The sequence below is a fragment of the Zalophus californianus genome, chromosome 7, assembly GCF_009762305.2.
Source record: "Zalophus californianus isolate mZalCal1 chromosome 7, mZalCal1.pri.v2, whole genome shotgun sequence".
Classification (NCBI taxonomy): Eukaryota; Metazoa; Chordata; class Mammalia; order Carnivora; family Otariidae; genus Zalophus; species Zalophus californianus.
In genome coordinates, this window is record NC_045601.1 from 110730047 (window position 1) to 110751575 (window position 21529).

The following is a 21529-nucleotide window of genomic DNA, read 5'->3' on the forward strand; positions in this document are numbered from 1 at the left end:
TGCATTAAAACCCTCTTACTGTTCTACCCATAACTCTTCTTCAATAGAGTACCCTGAATGGTCTTTTGAAGACCATCCTGCTTTGGTGACTTTCTATCACCCTTAAGATTGTGTATGAAATCCTGTTACTCTCATCTTCCATAGTGAACCTCTAACGGCCCAGCTCTTTACTGACTGGAGACTCTCACATATGCTGCTTCTCCTACTGGGGACAACCCTCTCTCATTGCTCTGCAACCCCATTCACTTCTCCAGCCATCACACTGCCTTTGGATCTCAGTGGAAATTTCACTCTTCAGGGGGACCATTGTGACACTCAGTTGAAAATTAAACTCCCTGCTAGACATTGCCGCAGGCCCATGAATGTCCCCCTTCCAAACACTAACTACACTTGTCATTACTGCTCAAGATCAGTCTTCTCTATTAGATTTTACGTCCTTGGAGGCAGGGACTGTGCCTTTTGGTTCATCACTAAATCCCTGGGACCTGCATAGGGCCCAGCACACAGCAGGTTCTCAAGGAATATTTTTCATTTGTTTGCTCAAAACTGGCTCAATGTTAGTTTGCTCAGTTTGTTTGCTGATGCTAGTCTCCTTGCAGATAAGACTTGTGTGACTCATCCTTGTTTTTTTTTTTAATATTTTATTTGTTTATTTGACAGAGAGAGACAGCAAGAGAGGGAACACAAGCCGGGGGGGTTGAGGGGGTGGGAGAGGGAGAAGCAGGCTTCCCGCTGAGCAGGGAGCCTGATGCAGTGCTTGATCCCAGGACCCTGGGATCATAACCTGAGCTGAAGGCAGACACTTAATGCCTGAGCCACCCAGGTGCCCCCTCATCCTTGCTTTTGTCAAAGTACTTTGTAAGGACTTTTCCTGCCCACTAAAGATGCTCAATAAATACTTGCTGAATAAAAGGGCCAAGGAAAGGAACATTTTTCATCCTGTCCTTCTTTCAAAACTCATGTGCTCTGTTCAAGAAAATGTCCATGCTGTGATAATATAAGAAATATATTTTTTATCTTTGTTCCCAGTTCATAGCATAAAGTTCCCAAATTCCTTGGAATTTTATGAGTGATAAAATTGACAGGAGCATCTTTGTTCCTGACACAGGGCTCCTAAATCCCTTGGAAATTCCTGGGTGGCAGGAGCCTCTGTTCTTCTAGTGAAGAAACTCTTGGTGGGACCCTGGATATCTTCATGGGGCCGGTCACCAGAAAGATTAAGCCTTGATTAGAAGCCTAGAATTTTCAGCCCCACTTCTCAAACTCTGGAGAGAGAAGAGAGACTGAAGGTGAAGTTAAAAACCTATCATACCTACATGATGAAACCTCTATAAAAACCTCTAAGGGACAAGGTTCAGAGGGCCTTGGGGTTGGTGACCACATTCAGATGTTGGGGGGATAGTGCAAACAAACTCCACAGGACAGAAGCACCTGTGTTTGGGACAGGACCCTTACCCTTCTGGACCTTACCCAACGTACCCCTTCATCTGGCTGTTCATTTGTATTCTTCGTAATATCCTTTATAATGAACTGGTAGTAGTAAGTGAAGTCTTTCCTTACATTCTGTGAGCCATTCTAGCAAATTATCCAACCTGAGGAGAGGATCATGGGAACTCCTGACTTGTAGCCAAATCTCTCTGAAGTGTGGGTAACATGGGACCTATGACTTCTGACTGGTGTCTGGGTGGGGGGCCATCTTGTGGATCTGAGCCCTTCATCTGTAGGGTCTGTATTAACTCTCAGTAGTTAATGTCAGCATGGAGTTAAGTTGTAGGACACTAGTTAATGTCTGCAATGAACTAAGGAGTTGTGTGGGGTGGAAAACCAACACATTTGATGTCAGCAGTATTCTGAATTAAAAAAACAACAACAACAGATCCTAGTAGTACTAACACCAATCAGGTTCCAAATGTCATTGTATATTAGTAAACACTTTGTTCTCTCCCATCCATGCTCCATCCTGAGGATAGGATGAGGGTTTCCTGAACCTGAGTTCAGGAACAACGAGTTTGCCTGAGCCTGATGTGACGAGGAAGGTGACAACTTTCTTGCATAACCTGCATGGTCTTATCTTATAGTGGTCCAGTTATTTGGAAAGCTAGATTGCCTTAATCATAACTCATTATCCAATTCAAATATGAAATCCCATTTCAAATCACATAGCATTTTTTCTCTGCTGGCTTGACTACTGGCCAACCATGAGAATGAATGACCAAGAGCTAGGGGTAGATGAATCTGTGCTTATTACTCTATACAGGGTTCAGCCCTGAGTCCTGCGCATGGGTCCTACATCCTTGATCTGAGTCTCCTTTGCTTTGTCTCACCACCAGACCTCCAAGAAGAGGAATCATGCTTCTTTCCTGTTCTCTTTATGGTCAGGGTATAATTTCACATACTCACTTTGTGAGTGGTTCTCACAAAGGTGTAGTGCTGCTCTAGTCTGAACGGGCATCACATAGTCAGGAAGAGCTGCTACCAGTGTAAAAGACAGAGCTTACACCTGCCATAAGCTAGACATGGGATATAATCACCAGCCCTGAACCAGGCCTGAGCCAGGTGCAATATGGGCATCTCTACCTCCATATTTCTAGTCAATCATCCCCTGCTATGAGGACCTGATAATCTGCCTACAGAACACCACTCTGTCCCTTATTCCTGTATGAGGTGAAGGAATCCCAGGGAAGTTCCAGAGAGAAGAGAGAAAGGTGTCAAGTGTTCTGGTATTCTTTGAAGCTCCTCACTGCCTTATTTCACAAAAGCCTGGACCTGCTCCTTTCATGATGGACTAACTGCTGTACCATGAGGTCTAGAATCCCTTGGAGATATGAGGTAGGTCCATTCTTCTGGGGACATATTTCGTGGTATCCACACCAGTAAATGACTTTTTTCTCCCTCACATCTGCATTGTCCTGGGTTCCCACCCTCGCCCCAAGCAGAGTTTCATAGGTAGAGATCCCAGCACATAGGTCCCTGCCCTCTGTCCTGCTCTGCCTGCTCCAGAATCCCTCTTCCTGTTGTCAACACCCTCCCTTCCTTGTCCCCTCACTGACCACCAGCTCTGCGAAGCGGACATTGAGCTCCTCTTGGTTCGGGATAGGACTTGAAAACTCCATATACTGCAGAGGGTGGTTGTCTCGGAGGTTGATCTCAGGGAGGCCACTGCCCCCAAAGCAGCACAAGAAGCCCAGGCCATGGCGGCTCCTCTTGCGGGGGGCCATGGTCACTCCAGGCCAGGGGGGATAGTCAGCTGGCAGATGCCCTAGGTCCTCATCGTGATCTGGACGGGAGAACAGACAGCAGAGTGGTCAGGCAATGGCAGCCAGGTAGGCAGGGACAGTGGTCACCAAGCTACCATAACTTCTTTGCCGAACTGTTAGGATCCCTCAACCCAACAATAAAGGCCGCCCTCCCTTCTTTCACAGCTTCTTTCTGTTCCCTCCAGCTCCTTCCACCTATAGGATTCCCTCCCCATCATGCCCTCCAGTGTTTCCTGCCACAGACATTTTCGGATTCTCCTTCTATGCCCCCAGAGAACAGAGGAGGGCGGTAGTCACAGAACATGAATTGCACCTTCTCCATGACTGTACAGATGGGTATCCTATTGCCTGTGTTCTAGCAGAGCCATTTTCAGCAGGGCCAACTCAGTCACTAGATTCATTTTAAGGTGTACAGATGCCTGGTTTAAAGGTTTCATCCAGTGGGGAGGGAAGGGTTGAAGTAGGCTGGCAGGAGAGGTAGCAAGCTAATTTTATGGCATGACTCCTGGGGAGTAGAGGATAGAAGTCTTCAGAGACTCGCAGGGTTTCTGTCCAGTCTATTGTGCCAAGCATGTTTGAATGAATGTGAAATATCAATAGGACATGGGCTTACCACCCATCTATCTAGAAGGAGAGGTAACCTGGGGGAGTCATTAGAGTGAACCCTGAGTTAGGAAATGGAGCTGATCATTGGAACAGTGTTCAGCCAATACTGAAGGAAATCTGGTCAGATTTGTTTTCCATACCAACCAAGAACAGAAGACACCACTTTGGCCAGAGACCAAAACTCATGAACACCCAACACCTTTGTAACAGAAAGGGTTAAGTTTTTAGCTTGCCACTGGGACAGCCTTGTTCAATGGTGCCCCACCCTGGAGAGAAACACTGGCCAGCCCTAGTCATTGATGCCACATAGCATCTAGATAAAGCCTAACTACCTGCACATAGGCTTCCCAAAAGGGTTAAAACCACCCTTGACCACTACTGGTTCCTAAACGTACTTTCAGATAACCTGGGTGGGTTCAGGAGAGCTTACCCACAACACTGCTGCCCAGCCATGTTCTCCTCATTCAGTATTTGTATATCTTAATTTTTTTTAACATAAAAAGGATTCTGCCTTTTTCTCTATTATTATCATAGGTCTGGGGTCAGGATTTTTTAAATTATAAAATACACATAACACAAAATTTATCATTTTAACCATTTTTATGTGTATAGTTCATTACATGCATTCACATTGCTGTGCAACCATCCCTACCATCTATCTCCAAAATTTTTTCATCTTGCAAAATAGAAACTCTGTACTCATTAAACAATAATTTCTCATTTCCCTCTCCCCCAAGCCCCTGGCGACTACCACTTTACTTTCTGTCTCTATGATTTCGACTACTCTAAGTAGCAGTATGAGTAGAATCATAGGAGTAGAATCATACAGCATTTGTCCTTTTGTGACTGGCTTATTTCACTTAAAATAATGTCTTTAAGGTTAATACATGTTACAGCATGTGTCAGAATTGCCTTTCTTTTTAAGGCTGAATAATAATCTTCTGTATTTATATACATTTTGTTTATCCATTCACCTATCAATGGACACAGTTTACTTCCTCCTTTTGGTTATTATGAATAATGTTATTATGAGCATGGGTGTACAAATATCTCTTCACGTTTCTTCTTTCAATGCTTTGGTATGCATAGCCACAAGGGGTCAAGCTACTTTTGAGTCTTGACTCTAAGCTATTTCTCCTAGATTTGGTCATTAACAGAAATGATCAGAATATACCCATGGTCTTTACCCAGACCATTGCTAAAAATGTCGACCACAACAAAGATATAGACAGACCCAGATGACCTAGCTACCTCATCTGGGAATGCCAAAGAACTAGTAATCAAGACTCTCAGGGAACAGTCCTTCAACCATCTTGGAATCCATGAACCCATGCTCTTATCTAGCCCTCTTTTCTATAAAGACACCATAGGAGATTTTTCCTGAAGCCTTGTGGAATTTGAGATATACCAAATCTAAGGCATACCTCAGAATGGAGCTCTAGAACCTTACCAGAAAAAGATAAATGTGTCATAACTTGCTCCTAGTGAACCCTAGGTAACTTCTGGAGAACAATGCTTTATTTCCTAAACCCTAACAATCTAGCTAGTAACAGTCTAATCTGATCAGACCTCTCCTATAAGTCATGATGCATTTTAATTGTCATTCTAGAGCTTTTTTACTGGCTCCATTTTATCTTTCTTTATAAACTCTGTGACAGGCTTTTTAATAGACCCAGGAGAGCCTCAGTTAATACACTGAAGTGGTCTTGTATTATTGGTTATCGTTTTTGTGTTTATATATCAGCTCTCCACAGGTATAGTGAAGACTTCCTGAGGGCAGGGGCCCATGCTTCCTGCTTCTTTGATACACCTCCCATTTCTATGGCTAATAAAATACCTTGCACTTAGTGGTGTTCAATAAGTATTTCTTTTTCTTTTTTTTTATTTGAGACAGAGAGAATGAGAGAGAGAGAGAGAGCACATGAGAGGGGGGAGGGTCAGAGGGAGAAGCAGACTCTCTGCTGAGCAGGGAGCCTGATGTGGGACTCGATCCAGGGACTCCTGGATCATGACCTGAGCCGAAGGCAGTCGCTTAACCAACTGAGCCACCCAGGCGCCCTCAATAAGTATTTCTTGGTCAATTGGGAAATAGCCTGTGCTCATGGAAAAGACAGGCCCTTGTCAATCAGTCAAGAAATATTAATTGAAATCTCTGACTCCTAGCAGTTGATAAGCAATCAGGAACCTTTATAGGGAATAAGGCAAGAAGCCTGAGGCTGGGGATAGGGGAAGAAGCCAGTGGGCTAACTCAGCAATCCTGGTACATGGTGGCATCAGCAATCCTGGTACATGGTGGCAAAGACCTAAAATAGGCTGGCAGCTGAGGAAAATGAAAGAGGAAAGGAGGCTTTTAGGGTTTTCCATGGGACTTGATAGCCAGTAGCCAAGAGTGGGTGAGACAAAGCCCTGGTCTCTGACTATCAGGCTTAGTAAAGCACCAATTCTGCAGGCAGATTGGGGTCAACAACCCTGGGGGTCACCTGCCCATTGTCAAGTTTGGGATAATGCTGCAGAGTACAGACCAATTCCCCTTTGTTTCTTCAGCCTCCAATTTGCAGCTGCAGCTGGTGGAGAGGCTGTTTTTTCAGGGCACAAAGCATGAGGACTCTCCCAGAGGCCACAGTGAAGCTGAGTTGACAGTATGATGGGGTTTGGGGGAGGGACGAGCTGATGTCTGGGAGGACCTATGAACTTGCTTCCTGCCTTCACCTCCTCAACTTTTTGCTCCCTAGTCTCCATCCTTGTCTGTCTTTGCTCTTCAGCTCTTGAGCCAGACTTTCCTAGGAATAATCAGGAGTTGGGGGCTGGATGGGCACACAGTTGGCATACCCTCTTACAGTCTCACACCAGCTGTTTATAGCCATGACTGCTCTGATTGCTCAGTGCCATGCCATACTTGTCATTATATACATTTTAACATCTTCTCTGAGTATGGGAAGTGAGGTGGTGTGGCCTCAGGATGACGGGAGATGGAGATACTAACCTTCCAAACAGGAAGTACCATCCCCACAGCGAAGAGCCTGAGCACCAGGGGTAGTGCTGCATATTTGCCCTTTTAAGGGGCGGCCTGTTTGACAGCTCCCCACTATGCTGATGTTCCTGAGGGTGCCCTACTCCCAATGACTTTTTCTTAAGTCTGTTAGGGCCCCACTTGAACATCGAAGACTAAAACCACAGGCTCTCAGCTGGAACCCATGTAGCTTTACAGCATAGATCAGAAAATTGAGGTCAAAAGAGGAAAGGTTTTCTCTGAGGTCACACAGCTGGGGACAGAGCTGGGATTGAAACCCAACACCAGTGTTCAAGCTGAGGTCTAGAGCTTGTCTTCCCAAGTCAGCGGCCCCTTTCCCCATCTTGCTCTAGCTCCACCCCCACCCCCCATTACTTCTCTCCACCAGAGAAGACCAATCTCTGCAGCCTAGTTGAGAACTATCTCTAGTCCTGAAGATGCTGTCCAGGCCGGAAGAGGGTTACAGAGATCCTGAAGACTTCCTTCTTCTCCACCGTGAGGAGGAAGTCTTCTGCCCCCATTTCTCGCCCATCCTTTTCTTAGGCCTCCTTCACCTCAGCAATTTTCCAAGTCAGATGACTGGGATTTGACTTCTGGCTTTGCCTTCCCAGCTGGGTGACCTGGGAGCATATTTCTCAGAGCCTCAGGTTCTATGACACCAAGATAATCACAGCACCTTCCTTGGTGGGCTTCAGTGAGAGTCAGTGCAGTAATGTAGATAAGAGGTCAGAGCACACTGGGCACTGTCTAGAGGAGGCCGGCACTGCTGTTGTGACTTTGTTATCATTATTGCCCAGCCAGGCAACGCTTACCCTGCCCAGACAGAGCCTGCAACCACAAGCCCTTTCCAGGCACAGCTGGGACCACCAAGGCCTGGCATTGTAGGAATCTGCCCAGCCTGATTTAAGAAGCCACCCAGCTTTGCCTTTGGCCCCTGGGGAGTCTGGACCTGAGGGGCTGGGCTTTTCTTCAGGCTCTAATCTAGCTCTTGTTGGAAGGGGAAACCGTCATCCCTGATGCTGGGCAGGGAGTGGAAAGGCGAAGGGGGCCAGAGTGTTCCTTTCTGCAAGATCACTTCACAAAGAGAAGCAATGGAGGTGCCCACCTTGAAGAAAAATTGAGGAGCAATATGGAAAAATGAGAAGCAACAATAGAACAAAACCCAGTGGACTTAAACCCCAGCAGAGGGATTCAACCCGCCCCTACCACCACCCACCTTTCTGTCCATGAAAATTCACTGAATACCAACACCTCCGTGCACTCTACATCCTGTCTCCTTGCCCCCTCCTCTTCTCCCTGTGGGATCAAGGTCTTCCCAGGCCTGTGGGTCCCTAAACACAGATTAATTGGCCTAAAACAGCAAACCATCAATGAGGAAATAGCCTTCCTGTGAAGACTGTAAGGCCCCCTTCAAGGGTCTCCTCCAGTCCTCCGGCTCCTGCCAGACTTTACCTCTTTACTCACATCCTTCTACATCATGGAGAACACATACCTAACTCAGGAGATGGGGGCTAGTCCCAGCTCTGGCACTATCCAGACATGGGTCAGGGGGCCACAGTTTTAGCCTCTCTGGGACTCGGTTTCCTCTCTGTGCAATGGCAGGGCCTGGTCAGCCATACTGTTTGGCTGCATCCTAGTCCCAAAGATTTCCCCAGGGGCTCTCCTCATCTGCACTGAGCACCCCTCCCACATTCCACCCCAAGCCAGGAAGTACTTCCTATCACTTGAGTGTAGTACTCCCATTTGGTTTGTAAAGATGAAAAATCTAACCCTTACCCCCAAACTGTGGCCCTCTATACACCAGTTTTTATACTAACAAGGACTTCAAAAGCCCTATATCATCAACGATTGTTCCTAAGTCATAAGTAAAAGCAGAATAATATTAATACTTGAGATTTGGTGTGTACCAGCACCAGACACTGGGTTCTATCCACATTTCAATCCCTATAACAACTCTCTGAGATAGGTGGCATCATCTTAAAGAAGTCATCAAAAGACAAACCATGGTTCAAAAAGGTTAAGTAACTTGCCTAAGGACACACAGCTAGTTAGTAGCATAGCTAGGACTCAAGCCCATGACTGCATGACCCTAAAGCTGTAAACCACTAAGCCACATGGCATGTGCCCAAGAAACACCCTAAGTTGAGCCCTGCTCAGAGCTTTTTCAAGCATTCTATAGATTGAGACTCAATAATTCATGATCGAGCTTTCCCTTGGAGCTGGGCCAAGAGTTTTCACAGCTCTGCAATCTCATGTCAGCCTCACAAGGACTTTGTGAGGTCATTATTACTATCCCCCCTGACAGATAATACTATTGAGGTTTAAAATGATATTACCAGCAGTTACATGTCTTGTCAATGGCGCCCACTGCTGCTCAGAGGCAGAGCTGGGACGCACAATTAAATATTTTGACTCCAAGCTCAGTTCTCTTGTTGTAGAACCAAAGGTAACTCATAAACCCTGCCTTTAGCACTTGAGGCCAATGCTGTGGCTTTGGGGTGTTCAAACTGCTTTCTCCTATCCCCTTCCCTTACCTCCATGAATGGGGGTAATGGGGGCAAGGATATGTATGGCCACTTCCAAAGTGCCTGCTAGGAGCCAGTCACTGTGCTGGCATCTTTCTGCTTTATCTCATTTATTCCTCCCAACTCTTAAATCACATCACTGTCCCTTCCTGGTGATGACATTAAGACTCCCAAAGCTTGGGCGCCTGGGTGGCTCAGTTGGTTAAGCGACTGCCTTCGGCTCAGGTCATGATCCTGAAGTTCCGGGATCGAGTCCCACATCGAGCTCCCTGCTCAGCAGGGAGTCTGCTTCTCCCTCTGACCCTCTTCCCTCTCGTGCTCTCTATCTCTCTATCTCTCATTCTCTTTCTCTCAAATAAATAAAATCTTAAAAAAAAAAAAGACTCCCAAAGCTCAAGCAACTCGCCCAAGGGCCATGTCTTATAGAGGAAGGGGCAGGCCTCTGTGGATGATGATGTTGCATTCCAACAACATGCTTTTAACCAGCTTCTAGCCTGTGGAGGCCATGCTGGACACTAGGGGTCACCCTAGTGGTGAGGACGCAAGAGCAAATAAGGTATGGTCCCTTTCCTTGAGGGGTTCCCTTTTGTAGAGAAGCCAGAAGGGTTAGGGAGACAGGGGCTTTGGCAGCACTAGGAAGGGGGACCTGGTGTAGCCTGGGGTGTGAAGAGGAGGTCAGGAAAGGCTTCCAGGAAGTGGCACTGAGCCAGTCTTGAAAGAGGTGAGAGAACTAAGGAAAGGTACAGAGGTAAGAAGTTCTTTCTGGGCAAGGGGAATGGCATTAGGGGAAAAAGCATGGTGTGCACAAGGCCGGAGTCCTGACCAGTGGCCTATTCATTTGTGGCTAAATTAATAGGCAAAGGGAATCAACAAGGTATACAAGTACCTTGGTTTGATAGCAGAGTTCAGGCATCCTGGGGAGGCTGCTCCTTTGCCCCCCTCTTCCTACCAGGTCCCCTGGGGCTCAGATCTGGGAATGGGGCCCAGAATTCCCTAGAGATACTGCATGGAACATAAGGAATGTAAACAATTTCCTGCTCCACAGGCCAGAGATTCCTCCCTATATACTGACCCTTCATGTGTCACTGGAGGTCACCTAGGAAACAGCCCCAGACACTGGGCCATGACCCAGGGCTTAGCTCCCCAAAGAAGAGTCTGTGCTTTTCCACCCCAGGCCCGCTGTCCACCTCTACCATGCCTGCTGCCACTTTAAGGCCCTGAAGACCATGCTTTGTGGGCAGCAAACAGGCTTGATAACCCTATCTCCCCACCCACTGCTTCCAACCTGAATCAGCGTGAATTACAGACTTGTAACTCCAACTTGACTCTACAAACTCAGTTTGGGTTCTGTTCTACTGCTATCCACTCTAACTATGGGACTCCAAAAAAGTTACTCAGCCTCTCTGAGCCTCATTTTCCTCATCCATAAAATGGGTCAATAATAACAGCACATACCTCATAGGGGTGTCATGAGAATTAAATTAGTTACTATTTGTAAAGCACTTGGAAGAGTGTCTGGTGATAATAAACACCATCGAGAACTCTACAGATAAGCCACTGTTATAATTGGGAAGATACCTGGACACTGACTATATGTATCACAGAAAATTCACTCTACGTTAAGAATGAATCTAACATACTATGACAGGGGTTGGCAAATATTACAGGGGTCAAATTCAGCCCATTTTTGTAAGTACGATTTTCCTGGAACACAGCCATGCCCATTCATGTAAGTATTGTCTACGGCACCTGGCCCTTTACAGAAAATTTGCTGATTTCTGTGTTATTAGCTTGAATCAATATGTAAGTGACTGTATTCAATTATGCTTAATCTACAAAATCATCAATTTCATGTGGTTCAACTTAGCAAATCATACTGGCTTATCATGTGTCCTACTGCCTTACCTGTTAAAACAGAGGGCTGTGCTCTAAATCCAGTGATCCTAATAACGAAGTTATGGCCATCATCCATTGAGCACCTACCATGGTCAAGGTTTACCACAGACTTTCCCTACACCCCTGCGAGGTAAATATGACCACCACCACCCCTTGTATAGACAAGGAAATCTGAGGCTCAGAAAGAGGCGATGTGTGAGCCTTGGACTTGACCCAGGTTTCCAGACCCCACATCTGGTATGCTGTCCCCACATAGGGCTCCCCAAGAGGCTGCTGGGAGTGAGACCCATCTGAGTAGAACAGGACATGGAGAGCATGAAGACCCCTCATCTCCCCCACTTCTCTACTGGTCCATCTCCCAGACAGTACTCGGACCCCATGGTTGATGGGGCCCCATCCTGTGACTTCCCTGCCAGCCTCAGGACAGTGCTCAGAAGCATCTGACCTGTAGTGAGAGCGTCGGGCAGGGCTGGGGAGGGGGCAGGGAACACTTTCAAAAATAAGCAAGCTCTCTTTCCAGGACTGGGGGAGCTATTTTTAGCAGCTGCCTAAATTACGGTTTCCCCCTCTGCTGGGAAAGGCAAAGAAAGGAAAAGTAAACTGTCTCAACCCCAGGGTCCCGTCCATGCAGGCTGAGGGGTGGGACATACAGAGACAGGGGAGACAGGGATGAAGAGAAAGAGGGGTCTTTCTGCGAAAGCAAAACTGAAAATTCCCCAGTGTGCCATTTCTCGGACTTGGGGTTGTTGTGTGGCGGTTGTGGATTTTCCAATCAGTTTTCTCATTTTGAGAAGTGATAAGAGAACATAGGTTTCTTTGTCTCACCAGGGTAGAAAACAAGGAGAAAATTGCTCTCCTGTGTCCCAGTCAAGCATGCATGCATTCATTCATCCATGTATGCCCTGAGTGACTGTCATGTACAAAGCAATTTTCTGGGTGTTTTGGATGAACCCAATATCAAATCCTAGCCCCACTGGGTCTACAGTCTTGCCGGGGAGGCATCGGCATAAATAGGTCCCGGGCCTAAGCACCCAGCATACCAGGGAGGGGAGGAAGTGCAGGCCTGGGACAGCAGGGAAAGAAAAGGGACTTCTGGCTAGGGTAATCTGCAACATTCACCTGTAGACGTGGCACTGAAGCTGAGTCTCAGAGGAAGGAAAGGTGTTGGCACATCTCATGGAGGGGGGCGGTCGAAGAAATCATTCACAATGAAAGGTGCGCCAGAGTGAGGACTTGGTGTCAAGAAAAACCCCAAGAGGTGAAGGGAAGCACAGCTGACCTTTGAACCACATGGGCGTTAGGGACACAGACTCCTCCCCTGCCCCCGTAGAAAATCCACATATAGCTTCTGACTCCCCCAAATGTCATTCCTAATAGTGAGAACCTCAAGAGATCACCTCTTACTGCTATTCACCATTTACTGAAGAGACAAACTGTTCACGCGGAGATGATTAGTGCCACACAGCGTTTTCAGTGGATACAACACTTGAGCTCACCGCAAGAACAACAGGAGGTGGCTTTGAAATGATTACAGCAGTACAGCAAGTACTGCAGTTAATTTGCTGCAGTTACGATTTAATACGGCATTTTACGTTTGTTTACATTTCTCTCAACTGTGAATGGTGCCATGAATGGTCTGTATTTGTGCAAGCTTTGATAAATTGTAACTTCTTATGACAGAATTGTGTCTATTTTATGGTAGCATATGATAAAATAGACTAGCAACTACAAAACTTTTATGCATTCGTGACATAACTAACTTTTTCTTTTTTTTTTCTTTGAGATTTCCAGGCTGTGTAGTCCATCTGCAAGCTTTTTTAAATGACAGCAAATCTCCAAGATTTTCCAATATATTTATTGAAAAACATCCACATAGAAGTGGACCCATGCAGCTCACATGCGTGTTGTTTGAGGGTTAATTATTGTTTTCCCAGGCTGAAATGTAGGACTTAAAGAGATGCGGTGGGAAACCAGATTGGGGCCAGATAAAGGAAGGCCTTGAATGCTGGGTAAAGGAGGGGAAGCCACTGAAGGATGGGTGGCTGGCTGATAGGAAGGAGAGCTTGAGCTGGGATTCAGATCAGAGCTGGGATTTAGACAGGCAATTTCTGGTGGCCCTGATGGGGGGCATTACAGGACATGGGGACATCAGAGGGAAGATCCAGACAGCAGTTCTGTCTGAGTGAGAGTTAATGAGGCCCCGAACTGCCAAGAATGGAGGGGAGGGGATGGATGCTGGAGATGTCATGGAGGGGTGTGCACACTAGCATGTGTGTGAGCTGATGAGGGGGCTTTGGCAAGACATGAACTGGGCACAGAAAACAAGGACTTGGGCTGAGACTGAGTGGGAGTGGTGGGGAGCTCTTTGGGCAACAGCTGTGAAGTAAAAGAGAAGAAGGAATTTCAACACCAAGTTTCTGCTACCCATTAGAGCCAGAGGTCTGGGGCTCCCAGCCAAAGGGAAACCACCCTACACGTGACACGGGTCTCCTCCCCGCCTCCCGCTTCCGGGAAGCCAAGCCCCTCCTCCAGTTCACACAGATGGTGCTGTCCTTACTGAAAGGGTGCAGGGGAAAACAGCCTACAGCTTCTTCCTGTGCACTCCTTCACCAGAGCACACTGACATGCTGAGAACCCACATCATTCGAGGCATCCCAGGGCTGGGAGAAGCTCCCTATGGACCACTGCTCCTGGTCCTCTTCTGGGGTCCCAGCACAGGAGCATTCTGTCCCTCATCAAGGCAGAGCCCCGAGGTGTTGCCAGGGCCAGTCAACCCTGGGACCCCAGCTGGACTGTGCACATGGTCACACTCTGGACCACGGGCCGAGTCTTCCTCAGACGTGGTGCCCCCCTTGTCATCCTGCCAGGCCCTCCCACAGTCCTGCATTCACACCAGAAAAGGCCCTGCGTGTGCCTCAGGGCTCTGCTGGACATAAATCCTGGACAACAGGCACATTCCATCTCTCCAGGGTAGGAGGCAGGGGGAGGGGGACAGGGACTGAGGGAGAGGAGAAAAGGAATTGAGTTGACCCCAGGAAGGCAAATGTGATTGAAAATGTAGACCCAGGTGACCCCTCACCTCCCTTCACTCTTGTTTATACAATTTCATCTGTTCCTTCATTCATTCTAATAAATACTCATTGCACACCTAAATACCACGCTAAGGTCTGGAAAAATACCATGGTAAACAAGAGCTCAGTTTGGTGGGGAAGGGAGAGAATTAAGCAAATCAACCTACTAAAGTGTGGACATAGTTAGGATAGAAGTATAAATGTTTGAGTGTGAGGAATGTTGGTGGAACTCCTTCCCAAGGGGCGTTCTATTCCACCCAGGGTACTCTGCTCATCCTAATGGTTTAGTGGGGACATCCTATAAGAGAATAAGTGCTGGGAATAATCAGGGTGCCATCCAAGATTCAAGACCAGATGTCCATCCCAGCGTTTATAATATAATAAAAGACTGAAAACACCCAAATTACTAAAACATAGGGGATAGATTAGATAGACAGATGGACATAGAGACATATCTAAGCATGCGTGCGTGCGCGCGCACACACACACACACACACACACCAGCCTAAAGTGATTATACTTGAGTTGCTGGGGTTTGGGGTTATTTTTCCTACTTTTCCAGATTTTTCCAAATTTCCTATAATGAGCATTTATCCTTTTCGTCAGAAAAAAAATGATGTTCTTTTTAAAAGAAGATAAACCCTAGACTACAAACGAGGAGGCATAGGATTGAATCTGGTCTCTGCCCATGCAGGCCACCTGGGACAAGAGAGCATAATTTCTTTGAACCTTGTCGGTAAATGACCAGGGCAAACCACATGCTCTCCAGAGCTTCTTCCACCCCTGACACTAGGCTCTGTGCCACAGACTACATGAAGTGCTAAATGATGCCGGTTCAACTGGATCCTATCCCCTGAGCTCCCATTAGTTCATCATTCACTCATTTGCTCATTCCTTTAACTATCACTCTTGTCGACACTCCCTCCATGCCTGGCACTGCTCTTGGTCCTGGAGGTGCAGGGGCAGCTAATGAAACAGACACAGCTCCTCCCCTCACAGAGCTCGGTCTTGCAAGCTCAGGGTCTCCTCCCACTGCTCTTCTCTTCCATCCCTAATGCCCTATCCCATTAATGAATCTTGCCACCACTTTTCCAAAATGCCTCGAGTACATGTGTCTCATTCCCAAACACCACACTCCAGACCTGATCCAATCCCATGTAGTCTCATGCTGGACCCAGTGCCGACCCCGCATGTCTCCCCCTTCTCAGCATCCTACAAACAGTTCTTGACTAATGTCTCCGGGAGCACCTCAATCTGCATGCCTCGGTTCAGCATCCCTCAGAGTTCCCAGTCTAAACTGAAAGCCACCTGCTTTAAATATTAGGTTTAGCCATTTGGTGGGACTCACAAATTCCATACCAACCAAGCCTTGAAATCTGTACACCCTACAGGCCCGCAAGGACATGGAAGAACTGGAACTCTTGCATCAAACGGTTTGGCCATTTCTTTAAAAAGTTAAACATACGCCTCCATATGACCCGGTTGTTCCAATCCGAGGTATTCATCCAAGAGAAATGGAAGCATATGCCCATATAAAGTCTTATTCATGAATGTTCATGGCAGCTTTATCTGTAATAGCTCCAAACTGGAGGCGCCCAAGTGCCCATCAACAGGTGAATCCATAAACAAAGTGTATAGTTATCCATATAATAGAATACTATTCAGCATTAAAAAGGAAAAAAAACTATTGATACATGCTACATGTGGATAGAGCTCAACATAATTATGCTAAGTGAAAAAAAAAACAGAGGCAAAAAAGGATTCATACTGTACAATTCTGTTTATCTAAAGCTTGAGAAAATGTAAACTAATCCATAGTGACTAAAAGCAGATGGGTGGTTGCCTACGGAGGCAGTGGAAGGTAGGCAGGGAAGGGATGGATTTTAAAAGGGCATAATGGAACTTTTGGGGATGATGAACATGTCCACAATCTTGATTGTAGTAGGGGATTCAGAGGTGTATACATAGGTTAAAACATATCAAATTATGTACTTTAATTACATAAGATTATTGTATGTCAATTTACCTCAATAAAGTTATGAAAAACAAACAAAACAAGTCCATTTATAACCTCACACCACCAAACCACCAAGGGCTCTGGCCACTACAGCTGGTTACTCTCTAGAAGGTTATTAATATTATATGCTTCTGTAAAAATTCTAGGAAAAACCCGAGGGGTGGGGGATTGGAACAAGGAATCCCCAGACCCAGGCCCAAACCTCAGCTGATATCGTCTCATCTTTTAGGAGGCAGGGTAGTGGTACTGTAAAGAGTATATACTTTCATTAAGCCTGTGGCTACATTACTTTGTCCCTAAAAACCTCATTTCCCTGTGGGCACATGGATGCCGAACCCCACTGTGAGCACCACATGGAAGGGCACATATTATGTGTCCACACAGCACTGGGTACATCACAGGCCCTCAAATTCTGTTCCCTCTTCGTCTCCCGGCCGCAGGCTGCTCATAGTGGTGGCTAAGGTTCAGAGCTCAGACCATGAAAGCAGGAGAAGCTGAGGGTCTCTCAGGAGCCAAGTGAGGAGGGGGTTAGAAACCCAGGGAAACACAAACAAGCACAAACCTGATTCCATGAAGTCTCTGGGGATAGGGCTGAGTTGACAGCAGCCCAGGGCCTCTGGGTGGGTTAAAAATAGGGCACTCGAAGCCTAGGTTACAGTCCTGGAATTTGTTAGAAGCAGAAGAGATGCTGAGGGGGGTTGAGAACAGTGGCCATGACATGGAGTTTTCAGGACAAGGGATTGGGAGGGATGTGGATTGAGTAGGGTGGGAAGAGGGAGATACCTATACCTCCTACTACACAAGCCGGTATAGGAAAGGCCCAGAACTGACCAAAGAAGAAAGAGAGAGAAGAAATTAATGTGTGTGAGTGTGTGAAAGGGTTTGACTCTGTGATGCAGAGGTGGTTGTGTGGGATGGTTATGTGTGATATGTGTGGTGTATGTCTTTATCTATATATGTGTATTTCTGGTGTGTGTATATATGTGTTCATCCCCAGGAAACAAATACATTGGATTCTACTGACTTTCAAGTCTGAGCAGAGAGAAGACCCAGTTAGTTTCCCAAAGTACATAAGCAGAGGAAACAGCAATACCACTGAAAATCAGCCCCCTTAGTTTATAAGGAGCTACCCAAGCCTGATAGTCAGGAAGTCTTACTGTGGGGAATGCAGTATCTTGTCTTCAGTTCCCCGTGCACCGCACTATGGCCTGGGAGGAGAGACCCATCCAAAAGATGCTTGCACCTGCCAGGGACCAGAGACCAAACATTCACATTCATCATCTCATTTCATCTCAAGACAACCCAGTGAGGTCAGGATTTTTGATGAAGGAGGACACTGAGGTTCAAGGCTAAGAGGGGATGACTCCCAAAGTGGGGCTCTTTCCTGTCACACACCATCTCATTCCAGTTTTGATTCTGCCCCAGGTGTGTGCATACATGCATCCATGTGTACACGTGTATCTGTGTATATGTGTTTGTGCGTATGTGTGTGTCTAGCAGATGTAACTGGGTTTCCTTTGGGGATATATTATAATAGGGTATACACTCCCTCTGCCCCTGCTGTTTGAAATGTATCCCCAAACCATTCCATGCGCCACACTTTTACAAGATAGATATTAAATATGTTTCTAGAAAGAAGGATACTAATGTTCATTAAAAATTAGGTTGGGCTCCAACTTACACACTTATTTTTACTTAATTATCCTGCAAAGATGATATTGTGATCTGCATTTTTACATATAGGGAAATTAGGGCTTAGAGAAAGTCAGCAACTTGCCCAAGTTCGTTAAGTTTGTAAAACATGGGAGTCTCAGTTTGGTCGATTCCAAAACTCAGACACAGCCCTCCTGAGGCACAGAGATGGCAGGGTGTGTAAACAGTCGGCACCCCCACAGCCATGGCGGCCTCCCGAGGTGCCCCGTCCCTTCCCCATCACCCCATACCTACTCTTAGGGGACAACACAGCACTGCTAGTACAGAGAAACCCTGTCCTCCGGCCACAGACAGCAACCCGGCCCATTATCTTACCACACACACTGAGTCACAGAAGGGTCCAGGCTGTCCCCTCCTCTGGGTCAACCTCTTGGGCATGTGAGCTGGGCACTCTCAGAAGCGCCCCCCGCTTGCCTTATGGCTCTCCTGTTGTCGTCCTGAATCTTTGATAATTTTTGAACAAGGAGCCTTGCATTTCCATTTTGCACTGGGCCCCGCAAATCATGCAGCTGGCCTTGCCCATCTTCTCTGGCAGCCAGCTCAGGGAGACTTTCCCAGGAAGAGCAGCCCAGCCAGCCACTCCCTGTGTTTCCAAAAATGTTACCCACAGTCCCTGAATGGTCAGGACGGAACAGAGATGAGTTACTTTAATCTGGAGCGGCTTCCTGCCCGAATGGCCTTGATGGGCAACTCAGTAACTGCTAGATTGTTCCTCGCCGCATCTCTCCTCTGTGTCCCGCCTCACCTCTCCACTCCACCACGTCCCCTGGCTTCCAACCACGCTGTCCTTCTCCTCCTTAAATGCACCAGTGCTCACGGGATTGAAATTCCCAGAGAGCATGGACATTTCTGCTTGTATCCCCAATTCCCCCCACGGGGCATTTTCAGCATGCACAGCAGGAACTTGATAAGAGTGGATGGATTTAAATAAATGGCAGTATTTCCTGAATTCTTGTCCTATCATAAGACATATCAGTGTGATATTATATTACACATACACAAAGATTGTATGTCTGTCTGCAATGGGATAAATACTCCATGCAAGAGACTGCGTTAGTTCCGACTCTGCTCATTCTCCATTTGGGCTCACAATATTTCCCCCATCCCATTGTCCCCAGGCCTGTCTCTGCTTCCCCTCCCTCCTCTCCCCACCCCCCCCTGCAGATCCTACCTTCTTCGGGCAGGCTTCCTGATCATCCTAACCTACTGGAATTCTCCAAAACACATTTTGGTCACTCTTCTCTCTGTTTATAGGACACTTCATCATATATCACTTCATGGCACCCCATGTTATTTGATTTCTTGTGTTAACTTAAATTTTTCACACCAATGAACTTTTCCCCTTATCTAGGCTCTAAGCCCCACAGGAATGGTTCTTGGTACAGTGCCATGTATGTTGTAGGTCCTCTCCTGGATGTAAAGACATCTAATGACAGTGGGTGGAAGTGGGGCAGAAAAAGAAGAGAAAGTTATGAATTCCCCAGAAGCAAATCTTCATAGCAAACCCAATAAACTCAGGTACTTTGATCCTTTCTCTTCTGGAGTCCACTGGAGGTCAAAGGCATCCAGACCTTGGCCAGACACCCTCAAGAGGTGTCTCAAGTGACACTCAGCCAGAGGCAAAGACATGCTCCTTTATAAACCTGCATGGTGAAATCACATCTTAGCATTCCCCGACAAAACGCAGGACATTTTCATTTCTGTTTTTGGCTGTTTTCCCCCCTCCTTCCTGCAGACAAAAGGCATGTTGCATAAAAGGCATAAAAGATATATTTCCCCTCTATGCTTTGAGGAATGGGAGGTTTCCTCCAGGGAAACGGAGACCCTGGCTCCAGGACTTAAGGTTCCAGAAGCCAAGCCATCCCTCCCAACAGCGACAAGCCCCAGGAGCAGTCTTTGTGTGGACTCTCCCATTTCTAAACCACCTTTCTTTGACCTTGACATCCCTGCAAGCTCTGCCCTGATTCTCTCCACCAAAGGGGCTTTATTGACCCAGCAGGGCACCTCATCTGCCCCCTTAGTGCCCAGTGATGGAGGCCCATGACCCACCTCCCCTTGGAACTGCAGTTCTGGGTACCTCTTCCTTCCATCCTGTCACCCCTCCAGAGGCCCTCTAACCCACTCTCCCTCCTCCTGGTGTTTCAGAACACAAATGCTGACAATTGGCCCCATGCTCCAGGCTGCTGTCATGCCTCTGATTTCAACCAGCTGCTGCCCCCCGTCTGGAGCAGTTTCTCTCTGGCCCTCCCCAGCCTCCTGGCCACTCACAGGGCAAGCCGCACTCCCTTCCCCACAGGTGTGGTTTAGGCACCCCTCCCTGGCATCCTGCGTCTCTCCCACCATCAAACATCGGACAGACCTGCTATTGCTTCCTGAGCTACGGTCACTGTCACTGGGCTGTGACCTTCTTTGGATCAGGGACAGTGCCACACAGTTTATCAGGAACCCACATAGAGCCTGACACACAGCAGGCTCAGATCTCAGATCTCCATCCTTCTCTCTTAGCCTTTCTCCCTCCAAACAAACCTTACATGTCCTTGTATTTCAGACTAATTCAGTGATGGTCACCCACAAACCCACCTCTCCCCAGTCTCCGCCTCCATATGTCCAGCTCCCCACATCTCTGTTTGGATGTGCTCACACAATCCCACCAACTTCCTCTCAAAGGGACTTCATCTCCCTTCAGGCCACCCTGGCTTCTTGCTGTGAAGGGCACCACAGTCCTGAGGTCCAAAACAACAGAATCATTCTTAACTCTTCCTTTGTCTTGAGCACTGCTGCATGCCAGCATTTTATATGCATTATCTCAGTTATCAGAACAAACCCTTGGAAAGTAGATATTTGCATCCTGATTTTACAGAGGAGGCAATTGCGGTGTGTGTGTGGGGGGCGGGGGGGAAGTCTCTGAGAAGTCAAGAGACCTGCCCAAGGTTACAAGCACATAATCCACTGAGCCAGGATCAGAGGTAGGTTTTGACCATTTGTCCAGAGCCTCTGTTCTTCCCTGAACACACACTGTTCTCTCTTCTACTTAATAAATTAAATCACTCTCAATAATGCCCAGTCGAGTCTACCTAGAAATGCTTCCTGCATGAGCCCTTTGCTCTGCTATGGGGACTCTCAGGCGCAGTCAGACACACAGGGTGCGGCCGTGTGGCCATAGAGTCGGGGTGAGCGTCCCAGTCCTGCATGTCTGGCCGGCAGCATTGACCTTGCCCCGCGCTCACTCAGTAAGCTGGTACATGCTCTAAGCTTGGAACCGGTTCTTCAAGGCACCACCACCCTTTCTTTACCGGTTTGGTTTGATCCCAGCCCAGGCTAAGCCTGAGCCTGAGCCCTTTCCTCAGGACTCCACCTGCGCCCTGCTCACACCCTCTTCTTGGCCTCAGGCCAAAACCGCCAACAGGCTCCCTGTTAGGAGCACATCTTGGGTT

General features: G+C 47.2%; 1 protein-coding gene across 5 annotated transcripts in view; it reads right to left on the reverse strand.

Annotated features, from left to right (window-relative positions):
- DAAM2 (dishevelled associated activator of morphogenesis 2) overlaps positions 1-21529 on the reverse strand; it is a 130678-nt gene that overhangs the window by 63425 nt on the left and 45724 nt on the right. For 4 of the 5 annotated variants that reach the window (XM_027601364.2, XM_027601367.2, XM_027601363.2 and 1 more), the window contains exon 2: positions 3051-3277. In XM_027601364.2, coding sequence (XP_027457165.1) covers positions 3051-3218 — 168 coding nt within the window. In that variant the 5' untranslated portion in view covers positions 3219-3277. The remainder of the gene's footprint in view (positions 1-3050; positions 3278-21529) is intronic. The other variant, XM_027601366.2, reaches the window with a different exon arrangement.